Source organism: Natator depressus, chromosome 7 (genome assembly GCF_965152275.1).
Source record: "Natator depressus isolate rNatDep1 chromosome 7, rNatDep2.hap1, whole genome shotgun sequence".
Classification (NCBI taxonomy): Eukaryota; Metazoa; Chordata; order Testudines; family Cheloniidae; genus Natator; species Natator depressus.
Genome location: NC_134240.1, coordinates 5,392,237 through 5,405,207, shown reverse-complemented (window position 1 = coordinate 5,405,207; position 12,971 = coordinate 5,392,237). Strand labels below are relative to the sequence as shown.

General features: G+C 42.5%; 1 protein-coding gene and 1 long non-coding RNA gene across 3 annotated transcripts in view; one reads left to right on the top strand and one right to left on the bottom strand.

The window, feature by feature from the left end:
* LOC141990360 (uncharacterized) overlaps nucleotides 1-12,971 on the top strand; it is a 40,761-nt gene that overhangs the window by 23,722 nt on the left and 4,068 nt on the right. The window contains exon 2 of the long non-coding RNA XR_012640162.1: nucleotides 9,894-9,991. This is a non-coding gene — a long non-coding RNA (uncharacterized LOC141990360). The remainder of the gene's footprint in view (nucleotides 1-9,893; nucleotides 9,992-12,971) is intronic.
* Nucleotides 2,502-12,971, bottom strand: part of SYNPR (synaptoporin) — a 174,035-nt gene continuing 163,565 nt past the window's right edge. The window contains exons 5-6 of one of the 2 annotated variants that reach the window (XM_074957388.1): nucleotides 5,829-6,020; nucleotides 2,502-4,361 (exon numbers count right to left, since the gene is read on the bottom strand). In XM_074957388.1, coding sequence (XP_074813489.1) covers nucleotides 4,077-4,361; nucleotides 5,829-6,020 — 477 coding nt within the window. In that variant the 3' untranslated portion in view covers nucleotides 2,502-4,076. The remainder of the gene's footprint in view (nucleotides 4,362-5,828; nucleotides 6,021-12,971) is intronic. The other variant, XM_074957389.1, reaches the window with a different exon arrangement.

The following is a 12,971-nucleotide window of genomic DNA, read 5'->3' as shown; positions in this document are numbered from 1 at the left end:
TTGATCACAGTCTATATGTTATTTCTCTAGAACTCCTGCGCTGCACCTCCTGCTTCTCCAGTGTTAAGCCAGGCCTGCCCTAGAAGTCTGTGCTGAAATCCCACTGCAGACAGAGCCCCAGGAATCCTCACCCAGTGTGGGAGGGAATCAGCAATCTCTGTGTCTCTGCTCCCCATGCTCCAGGCCCCACAGCTCCCTCTGTCTATGAGGGCTGGAAATAGGGCCAGCCCAGGGTGAGGCAGGGGAGATGCCCATCGCTACCCAGGTGGAGGGCTAACGCACCCAGGGGTTACTTTCTGCAGCTCTCATTTTGCTGGGATAACCTGCCGTTTAAGCGGATGTGTGGTGGGGGGAGGGGAGCAGCTCTGGAAGGCAGGGAGCTGGGCAAGGCTGCAGGGAACCCCGGGGCAAGCATGGAGGCACACACGTGGCCTTGGGCTTTGAGACACAAGCACTGCCTGCTACTTGGAGGGAAAAGGAGTGTGTGGGGAGGGAAGGGGATAAAAGCCTCCACAGTGTGTATACCTAATAATACAAACATGTCTAACAGCTAGGATAGCGGAGAAATGGGCAACAAAGAGAAACACACAGGAAGGATTATAAATGAGCAGGAAGGACTGCCCTGAACATCAAGGGACATGTATGCTTCAAGGCTGACCTAGTTATTTAACTAATTAGCAGATACACCCACTAATAACGCAGTGGGAAAGAAATCCGTCTGCCAGCAGCGTGCACACAGGACTTCGAAGAGGAAGCTGGAGTTTACAGAGCCATTTATTTGCCTTACATTAGGAAACACCAAACTCAGTGTTTTTTCTCCTCATGCTCCCCTGGGATGTAACTGGCCCTGTACCGTGACTTTAACACAAAGGGAACGTTCCTGCATATTCTCCAGCTGTAACAGATACAAATGCATGCATGGATTTTTGTTTTCATTTTTGCGGTTGCTATATTATATTCATCAGAGAAGTTAGAGAGGGAAAAAACTTATTGGACCTTGCAACCCACACGCCTGTCCATGAAACTATAGTCCCCAGGCAGAGGATGTATCAGATACCAATCAGCTCATTATGGCTAAACACTACTAAAGAGCCTGTATATCCTACTCCTTCCTTGAATATATTACTGTATAAGTTCTTTTTTGAGCATGGATATGTTGCTTGGTTCTATTACTAAGTCATTCCCTCAGTTCTGTTTTTCAGATGAAAATGTTTGCTTAAACTTGAAACTTAATAATATAATAATTACGCCTAGCTCTTACATAGTACTTTCATCCACAGCTCTCAAAGCATGTAACAAAGGTCAGTATTATCCCTATTTCACAGATGGAGGAACTGAAGCACAGAGAGGGGAAAGTGCCTTTCTCAAGGCCACTTCTCAGACTAGGGGCAGAGCTGGGAACAGATCTCTCGAATCCCAGGCCAGTGCTCTAGCCACTAAGCAATGCTGCCTCCCATTTGCATAGGCAAATAACATAAGAATGGCCATACTGGGTCAGACCAAAGGTCCATCTAGTCCAGTATCCAGTCTTCTGACAGTGGCCAATGCCAGGTGCCCCAGAGGGAATGAACAGAACAGGTAATCATCAAGAGATCCATTCCCTGTCGCCCATTCCCAGCTTCTGGCAAACAGAGGCTGGGGGCACCATCCCTGCCCATCCTGGCTAATAGCCATTGATGGATCTGTCGTCCATGAACTTATCTAGCTCTTTTTGAACCCTGTTATAGACTTGGCCTTCACAACATCCTCTGGCAAGGAGTTCCATAGGTTGACTGCATTGTATGAAAAAATACTTCCTTTTGTTTGTTTTAAACCTGCTGCCTATTAATTTCATTTGGTGACCCCTAGGTCTTGTGTTATGAGAAGGCGTAAATAACACTTCCTTATTTATTTTCTCCACACTAGTCATGATTTTATAGACCTCTATCATGTCCCCCTTAGTCGTCTCTTTTCCAAGCTGAAAAGTCCCAGTCTTATTAATTTCCCCTCATCTGGCAGCCGTTCCATACCCCTCATCATTTTGGTTGCCCTTTTCTGAACCTTCTCCAATTCCAATATGTCTGTTTTACATTTAAGGGAGCTCAGGACAGAAAGTCACAAGTGTCTAGAGACAGTCTCTCCCCCAGTTCAAGAAACTGGGGGGCACCAAACTAAAGGGGCAAAGCTAGAAGATAAGGATTACCCCCCCCACACACACACACTCCAGTTTTTTGTTTTGTTCTGGACAATTAAACAACACAGTACTGATTTATTAATACTTGGAGAGAGAGAGACACACACACACAGAAATTGGATTGTATACGTTAAAATTGGGTATTTTTATGTTGTGACACTGACTTACCAGAAATGAATCATGTCTCCAAATGTATGTCCGTACAATCCTTGTAAAAATCTTGGAAAATACTCAAAATGAGAATTATAAGGTCAAAACACAGTAGTTAAAATATTATCAACTTTTTGGTTTAGTGCAGGCTTATTTTACATTGTTATAATACCACCATACTCTTCAAATGTACATTGTATGCATTAACTTTATTAGGGTCAAATAGATATCACAATATAGATCCATCCACTGAGTAGCCATAAATTGGTTACAACAATCATATAAGACTATGCTGTTTTATGCTTTTAACATTACAGCTCATACAATATTATAGACGGATACACTTTTATTTAGAAATGCAGATGACCAGTTTCGATTATGATGCTGAGTTTCAGGCTTCAAACTGAGTAAGAAAAGAGAGTTTAGGGTGACCCTTTTGGCAACACAGAATCCCATGTACTGTAAGAAGCAAAGTCCAAATCTTCAGTGAAGTGATGCCAATTTACACCTGCTAGGAATCTGACCTCTATATATTTTAAGATGAGGTTTTTTAGATTTTGCCAGTTTCCTAACATTTACTGATAGCACCAAAACCATTATTCAAAACCAGCATTCACCATAATGATGGAACAGAAGTGTCATTTAATGATTTTCAAATGGCATAGATAGAAATATTTCCATCCAGAATAAAGGAATAATTACGCTTTGTAATGCTGACTAACAATGATCTATGTCCTTGCCATGTTTTGTTAAATTAAGTACATGACACATGGCATATTTTTCACATGGTTTTGGTTACTGATATCTGCACCTCTGTTATCCTAATTAAATAAATACCTTTGTAAACATATAACACAGTTACTTGGTCCTTAGTTTTCACAGCTCACGTTAAAATTTTCACAAAACATCAATAGAAATAGTGATTTATAGAATGAATACTTAGCTTAGTTAACTGGAATAAACATTGGTCAGGTACCATTTATGCTACTGAATGCTCTCTCAAGGAAAAACATTTTAGTTACAAAGCATTCAGAACTTGGGTAAGCCATATACCCAATTCTGCAAAATATATAAAATATACATACATTTTCTTAAACATACATTTAACAAAAAAAGGAGTGGCAGAAATTGAAAAGTTCCATATACAGGGTCCAAAACATTCTGTTGGTGTGAAACTGCTTATCCATGCACTAAGTCACACAGGAACTGGTTAATCAAAATAATAATTAAAAAAATTCCTCTGGAAAAAAATATACTAAAAACAAACGCTCTAAAGTATCACAAACAGGCAGTCTTGAAAATTTAGGAGTAATGTTACATGCATCATGATATACTGAATAATCTTTAGAAATCAGAATAAAACACTTCTGTTTCTCACCAAAATGCAGAAGAAAAATTCTATTCTACTTCATTATGTTATGCATATTACACAATACAGACTTGAGGCTACAAAATGCTTTTACCATTTTAGTACACATACAAACTACCATAAAGTTATCTATACAATACATACAACAATACTTCAGTTCACCACCTGTGATGAATACATCATCATCAGTTGTCTAGTGACAAAAATAACAAACTAGCCACCACCATCTGCTTCAATAGGTACCATTAGATCTTTGATTTACATTACATACTCTCTTGGAGTATTAATTTATTTAAACTTTCTTTACAAATCTGGTGCCACTGAAACCTAGTGTTGTTACACTGTCTACATATAAGGGGAGTAGGAATGCAAATTCTGTGAATGCTAAATTTGATTGGCAAATGAGGTGGGCCCACTCTGACTATAGCTCTGTTGCTGGCCATATTCACCCACCTGGCCATAGTTGGCTTGTTGGCCAAAGCCTGCAGGTTGGTTATATCCTCCAGTTGGACCATAGTTGTCTTGATTATAACCACCTTGGTTATACCTGCTTGATTGTTTCTCCATGGTGTCTGGAGGGTGCCTCTGGCCCGAGGAATGCCACCCAGTCTCCTTAAAAACAAACCAAATATTTCCTGCCCAGAGAATAAAGTTCAAGAATCCAAAGACCTAAACAAGAACCAAAGCAATTCATTAGTACAAAGGCATGATTTTTGTGGCCCAGTATATATGTAATGTTCAGCTTTATCTAATACACTTCTTTTAATGAAATGAGCAAAGGCAATTTAAAGACAACCCTTCCCAAAAGGCTCAGGAAGCTACATGCTCAGCTGTGAAACAAGGGTTCATTCCTACCCCAAAATAGTCAAGGACAGAGGCTGCAAAGCCCATCGTTTTGCCCAGGTAGCTAAACCAGTTGGGGCTTGATGGGGATGGTGGTTTATAGGGGATGGGAGTTGGGAGGGAAAGCCTTGCCTATTTTGTTGAGTTGGTGGTTGAAGGTTTTGCTGTTGTCTTTGTAATATTAATTAGTGTTAGAGGCACTCGCAATTTGCTGAAACTTAAACTTTGTATGGGAACGGGCCAGTCTGACAAATTTCAATTTTTTTTTTATTTGTCAAAATGTTTTCCCCCCACCCCCCACCCGCCCTCGCCCTTTTCTAAATGAACAGTCCTGCTTCTCGCTTTGAAATGACTTGGTTTAGGAATTCAAAGTAAAAATTAAAGCCAAAATCAAAACAAAATTTCAATTGACCCAACCTGAATAGAGAAAAAAATGTCTAAATTGTGAACATTTTGCCAGGACAGGAAGACCATTTTCCTCCCAGCTCTACGTAAGACAAAGACAGAGTGTTTCTTTTTCAACACGTGATGGTAGATTGAAGCTGAAAGCAAACAGACCCTTCATGGCCCCCAGGAAAGGCAGTGCAAGCGTGCACCATACTAATTCTGGATTTTGTGTCTCATCCCGATGTTGCCGCTGCAGCCACCTTTGCTGGGCTCTGATGTTCCACCTGCAGAGCTCATCGCTGCTGAAGAAAACGCCTTTGCAGGAGAAGGCAATACACAAGCAGATACTGAATACCTGGTGGGGTGTATGGAAGGGTGCTCTTATGGACGGTCTGGCTTAGATCCTGGATGCATGGGGATGAGCATCCAGATGGATAGATAAGCAAAAGCTGGAGTGTCAAAGGAAGGGAAATGGCTTGTTGGCGGCTCAAAATTTAGCTAAGCATTGGAACCTTGGTCTGGAAGATCTTTGGTGCAGGGACCATATCTACCTCGGTATGGCATAAATATTCCGCACATTAGAGCACCACACATGTGGGAGACACATTCATAAAATCACACTTATTTTATAGGTGTATTCCCAATGTTCACTTCCAAAGCGAGCTGACTGTTGAATGAAACTACCTGTAAGTCAGTCTATAATTTTTCTCCATGGTAACTATCTCAGTGAGGCAGCATTTTCAGTCAAATCACTGGCAACATTTTAGGAACTTCCAAAGAAGCCAGTGGACCTACATTGATTTATACCAGCGGAGGATGTGGCCCAATCTGTATGTCTGGAGAGCTGAAAATAGGTGCACACACTTTCATTGCCCGACAGTAAAAAAAATAAACAGATCTACTTACAACCGAAGTATTTAAGCTTGACATAACAGGGCTGCGCACAGGCATGCATTTGTTAGACTGCTGTTTGCAAGCCGACATCAGTAATAGCACTTCGTCTGGATCAGTAGCAATCTTTACATCAGACAGTCCCTTGGCCCAAGCAGACGAACCCACCAGCCACAAGAAGGAGAAGACCACTGTCACGATGAAGTCCTGTAAAACCAGATGAGACAAAAGCATTAGATAGATGGGTCAACTGGGCAGCGAAGCATCAGAGGAAATGTATCAACAAATCAAACTTCAGATTATAGGACAGAAAGAGAGCTTTGTATTTCCTGGAAATAATATGGTGATCTTAACCCACAGACAGAATTTTCAAAAGTGCTCATTGCCCCCAATTAGGTAGAGACTTTCAGTCCCTGGAAAAATCATGGAGCAGGTCCTCAAGGAATCAATTTTGAAGTATTTAGAGGAGAGGAAAGTGATCAGGAACAGTCAGCATGGATTCACCAAGGGCAGGTCATGCCTGACTAGCCTAATTGCCTTATATGATGAGATAACTGGATCTGTGGATGAGGGGAAAGCAGTGGACATGTTATTCCTTGACTTTAGCAAAGCTTTTGATCCGGTCTCCCACAGTATTCTTGCCAGCAAGTTAAAGAAGTATGGGCTGGATAAATGGATGATAAGGTGGATAGAAAGCTGGCTAGATCATCAGGCTCAACAGGTAGTGATCAATGGCTCCATGTCTAGTTGGAAGCCGGTATCAAGCGGAGTGCCCCAAGGGTCAGTCCTGGGACCGATTTTGTTCAATATCTTCATTAATGATCTGGAGGATGGCGTGGACTGCACCCTCAGCAAGGTTGCAGATGACACTAAACTGGGAAGAGTGGTAGATAGGCTGGAGGGTAGCGATAAGATACAGAGGGACCTAGACAAATTAGAAGATTAGGCCAAAAGAAATCTGATGAGGTTCAACAAGGACAAGTGCAGAGTGCTGCACTTAGGATGGAAGAATCCCATGCACTGCTACAGACTAGGGACTGAGTGGCTAGTCAGCAGTTCTGCAGAAAAGGACCTAGGGGTTACAGTGGATGAGAAGCTGGATATGCGTGTACAGTGTGCCCTTGTTGCCAAGAAGGCCAATGGCATTTTAGGCTGTATAAGAAGGAGCATTGACAACAGATCGAGGGACATGATCGTTCCCCTCGATTTGGCATTGGTGAGGCCTCATCTGGAGTACTGTGTCCAGTTTTGGGCCCCACACTACAAGAAGGATGTGGAAAAATTGGAAAGAGTCCAGCGGAGGGCAACAAAAATGATTAGGGGGCTGGAGCACATGATTTATGAGGAGAGGCTGAGGGAACTGGCATTATTTAGTCTGCAGAAGAGAAGAATGAGGGGGGATTTGATAGCTGCTTTCAACTACCTGAAAGGGGGTTCCAAAGAGGATGGCTCTAGACTGTTCTCAGTGGTAGCAGATGACAGAACGAGGAGTAATGGTCTCAAGTTGCAGTGGGGGAGGTTTAGGTTGGATATTAGGAAAACCTTTTTCACTAAGAGGGTGGTGAAGCACTGGAATGCGTTACCTAGGGAGGTGGTGGAATCTCCTTCCTTAGAGGTTTTTAAGGTCAGGCTTGACAAAGCCCTGGCTGGGATGATTTAGTGGCGGATTGGTCCTGCTTTGAGCAGAGGGTTGGACTAGATGACCTCCTGAGGTCCCTTCCAACCCTGATATTCTATGATTCTATGAAATGAGCACAGATCCAATTTAAGTTTCTAAGTAAGTGGCCAGATTTTCAGAAGAATCTATCCAGCCTGCTGGATGCTGAACTATCTTGAAAATCTGTCCCTCAGCGTCACAACGCAGGCTGCTGGGTGGTGAGTGAATTTGTAAATCTGGCCCTGATTTAGATGTAAGAGCTGAACTCTCAGTCTGGCCATACAAGCAGTTCCACAAAATGCTTCTTCATTTTAGCTCAGTTACCATATGCTGTGTGCTTAGGGGTTCCTTTGCAAAATGCTGTCACTGTGCATCAGTGTTTCAGCTGAGCGCCCTCTGAAGCTGACTAGCCCTTCACTACTAGGAACAGCAAACCAACCAAGCAAAAACATTCCAAGGGCTTGATTCTGCAAGGTACCAAGCACCATTACCTACTTCCTGTCAATGTGAGGCCACAAGAGAATGAACTTCAGGGCTTCATGAGTCTCACTAATGACCGAAACTGCATTTATTCTGAACTGCTTTGCCTGTTTTCTGTTACAGACATGCCTATACACATACACACACTCTCACTTTTTATAGGAACAAGTGACCAAACTCTATTGCTACTGTGTGGGTCTCGGGAGGAAAAAAAAAGTGTTATTTTTCAAGCTTTTTATGTCCTGCTAAAACTAAGGAGCCATTCTACTGTCACTGTTCATCCCATCTGTCAGTCTGCAGCAGATGGTTGACGTGTTGCGAGTCTAACGCACAACTCATTACATGATTGTGTCTCGGTATCCCACCATCTCCCATGCAGGCTGCTTTCCCTCTCTTGCCCTTTCGCCTCCCCCCAGCCTTAACATATAAGGGAGGTATGACTGGAAGTGAAAGAACGCAATACAAAGTGCAGTATGGTGGGCTGACATGCAAAGCATAAGTGATTTTTAAATTTAGAGGAGGGTCACCTCCTCAGTTGCGCCCCCACTCCTCCCCCCCTTGTCCTTTTGATGCTGGAAGCCACTCAAATCCCTAAGCTTACAAGAAATAATGAGGAAGCTATTTCTTCACCCTCACAAACAGGATTAAATTTACTGCACCTCAATAGAATGCCAAAAGCTAGCTACATTTTTTAATGGCAAACCTTCCTGACACACAGGACTGCAGCAGCTAAATGGCCACGCTACAATGCTTTGATTTACACTGACCTTGCTTCTTGCTACCAAGATGAATTCTCTTGACGCTTGTGTTACGGAATTGATGACAAATATATCAACACCCAGGGGCTTCATGGTGGGTAAAAATGCTGGGCCTGAGAGCAATTCATTTATTCTCAAGCAAAAGATGTTATTCTTTGAAGCTTAAGCAGTTAAAAAAACCCACGCTCTAGCTCCTATGGGTATGGTTTAAAGGCAAACATCTTCCTGAAAAATCGTAACTGGGGCTGAAACTGGTGAGATAATTGCTAAATTGACATTTAGTACAACTTGCATTTTATTTACTGAGGTCCACTCTTACAGGGCCTGGTATGTAATCTAATTGCACACCAAAATTGCACATAAAATGTCACATGGGGTTCCAATCCAAGCCTTTTTTATTAAGCATAATTTGTTTTTCTTAATTCTGCCAGAATTTTAATACCTTGGAAATTAAATCAAGCCGAGGAAGTCAAGGGTTTTTTTAAATAACATTGGGTAGAAATTTGAGGCGGGTAGAAGCAAATTGAGTGAAACTAACTTGATAATGAAGATTAAGCTTACTAAGAAAGGAAAGCTTAACAACTGGCAAAGCACTTCATGCAGGTGCCTCCAGCCAGAGACTTTTCAGAGCTAATGTAGTGTTCACTATCAATCAGGTGCGTTGGCTAATCCCTTTCCTTTCTCTAGCGTCATTTGGAACAAGAGCGGACAACACAGTCAGCTGAAATGTGCTGGATCCCTGAGCTGCAGTTTGTCGAATCCTGTGCGATTGTTCTGCAGCGGCACAGATGCTTTGGATTGGGAATGTATTAACACAAACAGGTTTTAAGCTGGTGCAGGCTAACCGTGATTTGGTCAAACGTCACTCTATAGCAGGTGGTACAAATGGCAAGGCAGTCCGAGGTTGTAAAATGAGACCCCGATCTAGGGAGAGGGATACAGAAAAATGCCGCTCCAAACTGGGGCGCAGAGCATGGGGAGAAAACGTACAGGAGGGCAGGCACAACGTGTGTCCAGCCAGAAGGAGAATGTCAGAAGGTGGGGCTCTGGGAACCAGGGTGCTGAGTAAAAACCATTGCCCCATTCTAAATACCAGAGAAGGTGAGTCATGCCTGAAGCCAAACAGATTGTCTACATTGCAGGCCAAGAGGGTAATACAATTTGTGTTTTAATTGACACCTTTAGCAGGCCACAGAAGAGAGGCAGGTCCCAGCGTCCCTGGAGACCAGGATGCAAGGTCCCAAGACTTTGAAGACATGACTAGCTGGGTAGAAGGGAACTGTGTAAGTAGAACAACCTTATGTCTACCAAAGGTTTGTCAGTCTGGGCTGACCTTCGTGGTTTTGGCTAGAACCTGAACCCACTCTGATTTCAAGTGGGTTTGGGCTTCTGGCTGAATGTTTGCACAGCTCCAGGAGGAGCAGAGCTACAAGATAACAACCTGCTGAAAATAAGAGAGAATTTCAAGCTAAGTTATTCTCGAGTTTAATGCTTAGCATGAGGATTTCTCCTTGGTAGTTAAAGCCTGAGTTTCTGCATTCTAAAACAAATCTTACATTTTGAATGTTTAATATCCCCTGAGCAATTTTTTTCTTTGGAACAAAATAAGCGTTTTTAGTAGCTAGCCCTCAACGATGTCTATGGATCACTCCAACGTGTATTGTTGCATGGTTACCGTTCACTCGTCATTGCAAAGTTTCTCTCTCAAATCTCAGCTCACACACTTGGCTGTTTTCCAGCAGGTGCCTTTGGGAAAGAGGCAAGGGCTGCACAGTCAGGGAAAGCAGAAATCTTGAATTAAAATATACTGTGCAGATCCAAGAGGGTAATGTTAAGAATTGCATTTAATATTCATAGCACAATAGTTTGTTGTCTGGTTTTGAGTTTGGCAAAAAAATTCCTAATTGGAGCACTTTTATGACATTTTATTTTTTTTCAATGAAATTTTACATGATTTATCTTTTCTATCATGACTGAGAAACATTTTTTGGTGTCAAACTTGTGCCGCATTACTGTTTTTCAAATTTCAAGTTGCACTCGTTGTTGTGATTGATCACATTAGTCTCATAGTATTGGTTTTGGGTCCCTTGCTGTCTAAATTGAGCTCAGGTGGCTAAGAGGGTTAGGAGAAGTTACTGTGAATGAATTTCTCAGAGGAAGTATCTGAATTTGGTGAGCTCTGAGTCAGTCAACAACAACAGAAGCTCTCCCGTTGGTCTTCCCACCCCCCGTCCCAGCCCAAAATAGCCAAAGATCGCTACCATAGCACTTCCTTGTGAAATTTGGAAAATGCAAAATTTCAACTTGAAACTGGAACTTACTAGAACCATTTCAGAGAGAGAGAGAGATGCAAAAACCACACAAATTGAACCGACAAAAAACTGTGGAACATCCTCCACCCATTGTACCAGCCCTAGCAAGTTTGTCTAAGTTTTATGTGCAATTCAGTACCTGCTCATTACATGCATTTAACTCTCCTTTATCCATCTCACAAAGAAAAACCTATCACTCTTAACTGCAAAGAGACAGTAACTCTCCCTTGTTTTCAAGAAAAGCTTTTAGATTCTCTGTAGCATTTCCATTCATTAGTGCCCACTCCACAGATGTCTTGGTTTGACAAAATATATGTAAATATTTACAATATATCAGGGAGCACCTGTTTAAGTTGAAGATGCTAAATTCCATTTGCTCCCTGTTAATCTACTGACATGCAACTTGCATGCACACACACAGGACCACATCTTTAGCGGGTGCCAATCAGCATGGCTCTATTGAAGCTACACCAATTCATACTAGTTGTAGATCTCTCCCAGGTGCTCCAATCTGTTTACAATCATGCCACATAGACTATGCTTCACCAGGACAAACAGCAATTGATGCTCAATCTTTGTAGCCTTAATCCTTTCCGTGTGGATGGATCTCACTATCGTGTTAGCACACATGGTGCAAACAGCCCTCCAGCTCCTGTCCCACAGTGCAATGATCAGTGTGGAGATGGCCTGATTCCTAGGACGCCTCAATGAAAACTCAGCCTCTGTTTATTGGTTAATGGTGTGGAAGTTTGTTGCCAGCATGTACTAGAGGATAAAACCTTAAAATGAGCTGTCATAGGAGTGACTATGGCATTCACCCCACTGCCCTCAAAATACAAGAACAAGAGCATCTCTCAAACCAATGGCAGTCAAATTCACAAACGCTACTTTGCCATGAGTGTTGCCACCTTCCACACTTCAGTGTTGCGGGAGGTCACCAAGTCTGATGGCATCGAGGGCATTGATGAACAGCAGCAACATTTGTACCTATGTATGTTAAGATAGGCACAATCACATAGCAGACTTTAGAGCATATGCATAAGCATGGTCACACTGGGTCCATCTAGCCCAGTATCCTGTCTGCCGACAGTGGCCAGTGCCAGGTGCCCCAGAGGGAATGAACAGAACAGGTAATGATTAAGTGATCCATCCCCTGTTGCCCATTCCCTGCTTTTGGCAAATAGAGGCTAGGGACACCATCCCTGCCCATCCCGGCTAATCGCCATTGATGGACCTATCCTCCATGAACTTATCTAGTTCTTTTTTTGAACCCTGTTATAGACTTGGCCTTCACAACATCCTCTGGCAAGGATTGCCTTTCCATTCATTTCCAGAATACACACGTTCCTTCAGCCATACAAAGTGCCCCTTGTCTGGAGACAAAGTCAGCTCTATATTAGCATGTTCCAGTTTGGGGTGTAAACGTTCTCCTTTGGTACAATGGGGACAATAGTATTACCCTTCTCCCAGCCTATTTCTTGTGTATTTAGACTGTAAATTCTTCAGGGCTTGGGCGATTTCTTATGAAATAAAAGTGTAGGACAACGGGGCCCTGATCTTGGTATCATGGTTGGGGCCTCTGGGCACTGCTGTAATTCAAATGAATGAAAAATAACAATGCCTACCAGCACTTTCCTTTGAGGTGCTCCCCTGTACAAAAGATTTGACTCAGCTCTAAATTATAGCTTCCTTGCGGACACTTGGAAACCAGGCTTCCCTTGGGTGTAGATTCTTGCTTAAAGTTCTAGGACTGCATATGAGGTTTTTCTGTATTTATCAGAATGTCAGACTATTACTTGGATTTGAAAATTCGTATTTACTAACCAATTGTCCTTAGAATGGATGTTCCGCACTCTCTCTCATTGTTCTTAGATTCAATAAGGAAGCACAATTTCAACCTCTACTGAAAGGTTTGCAATGTGCAAGGTAACACAATCCATTTTTCAGACTA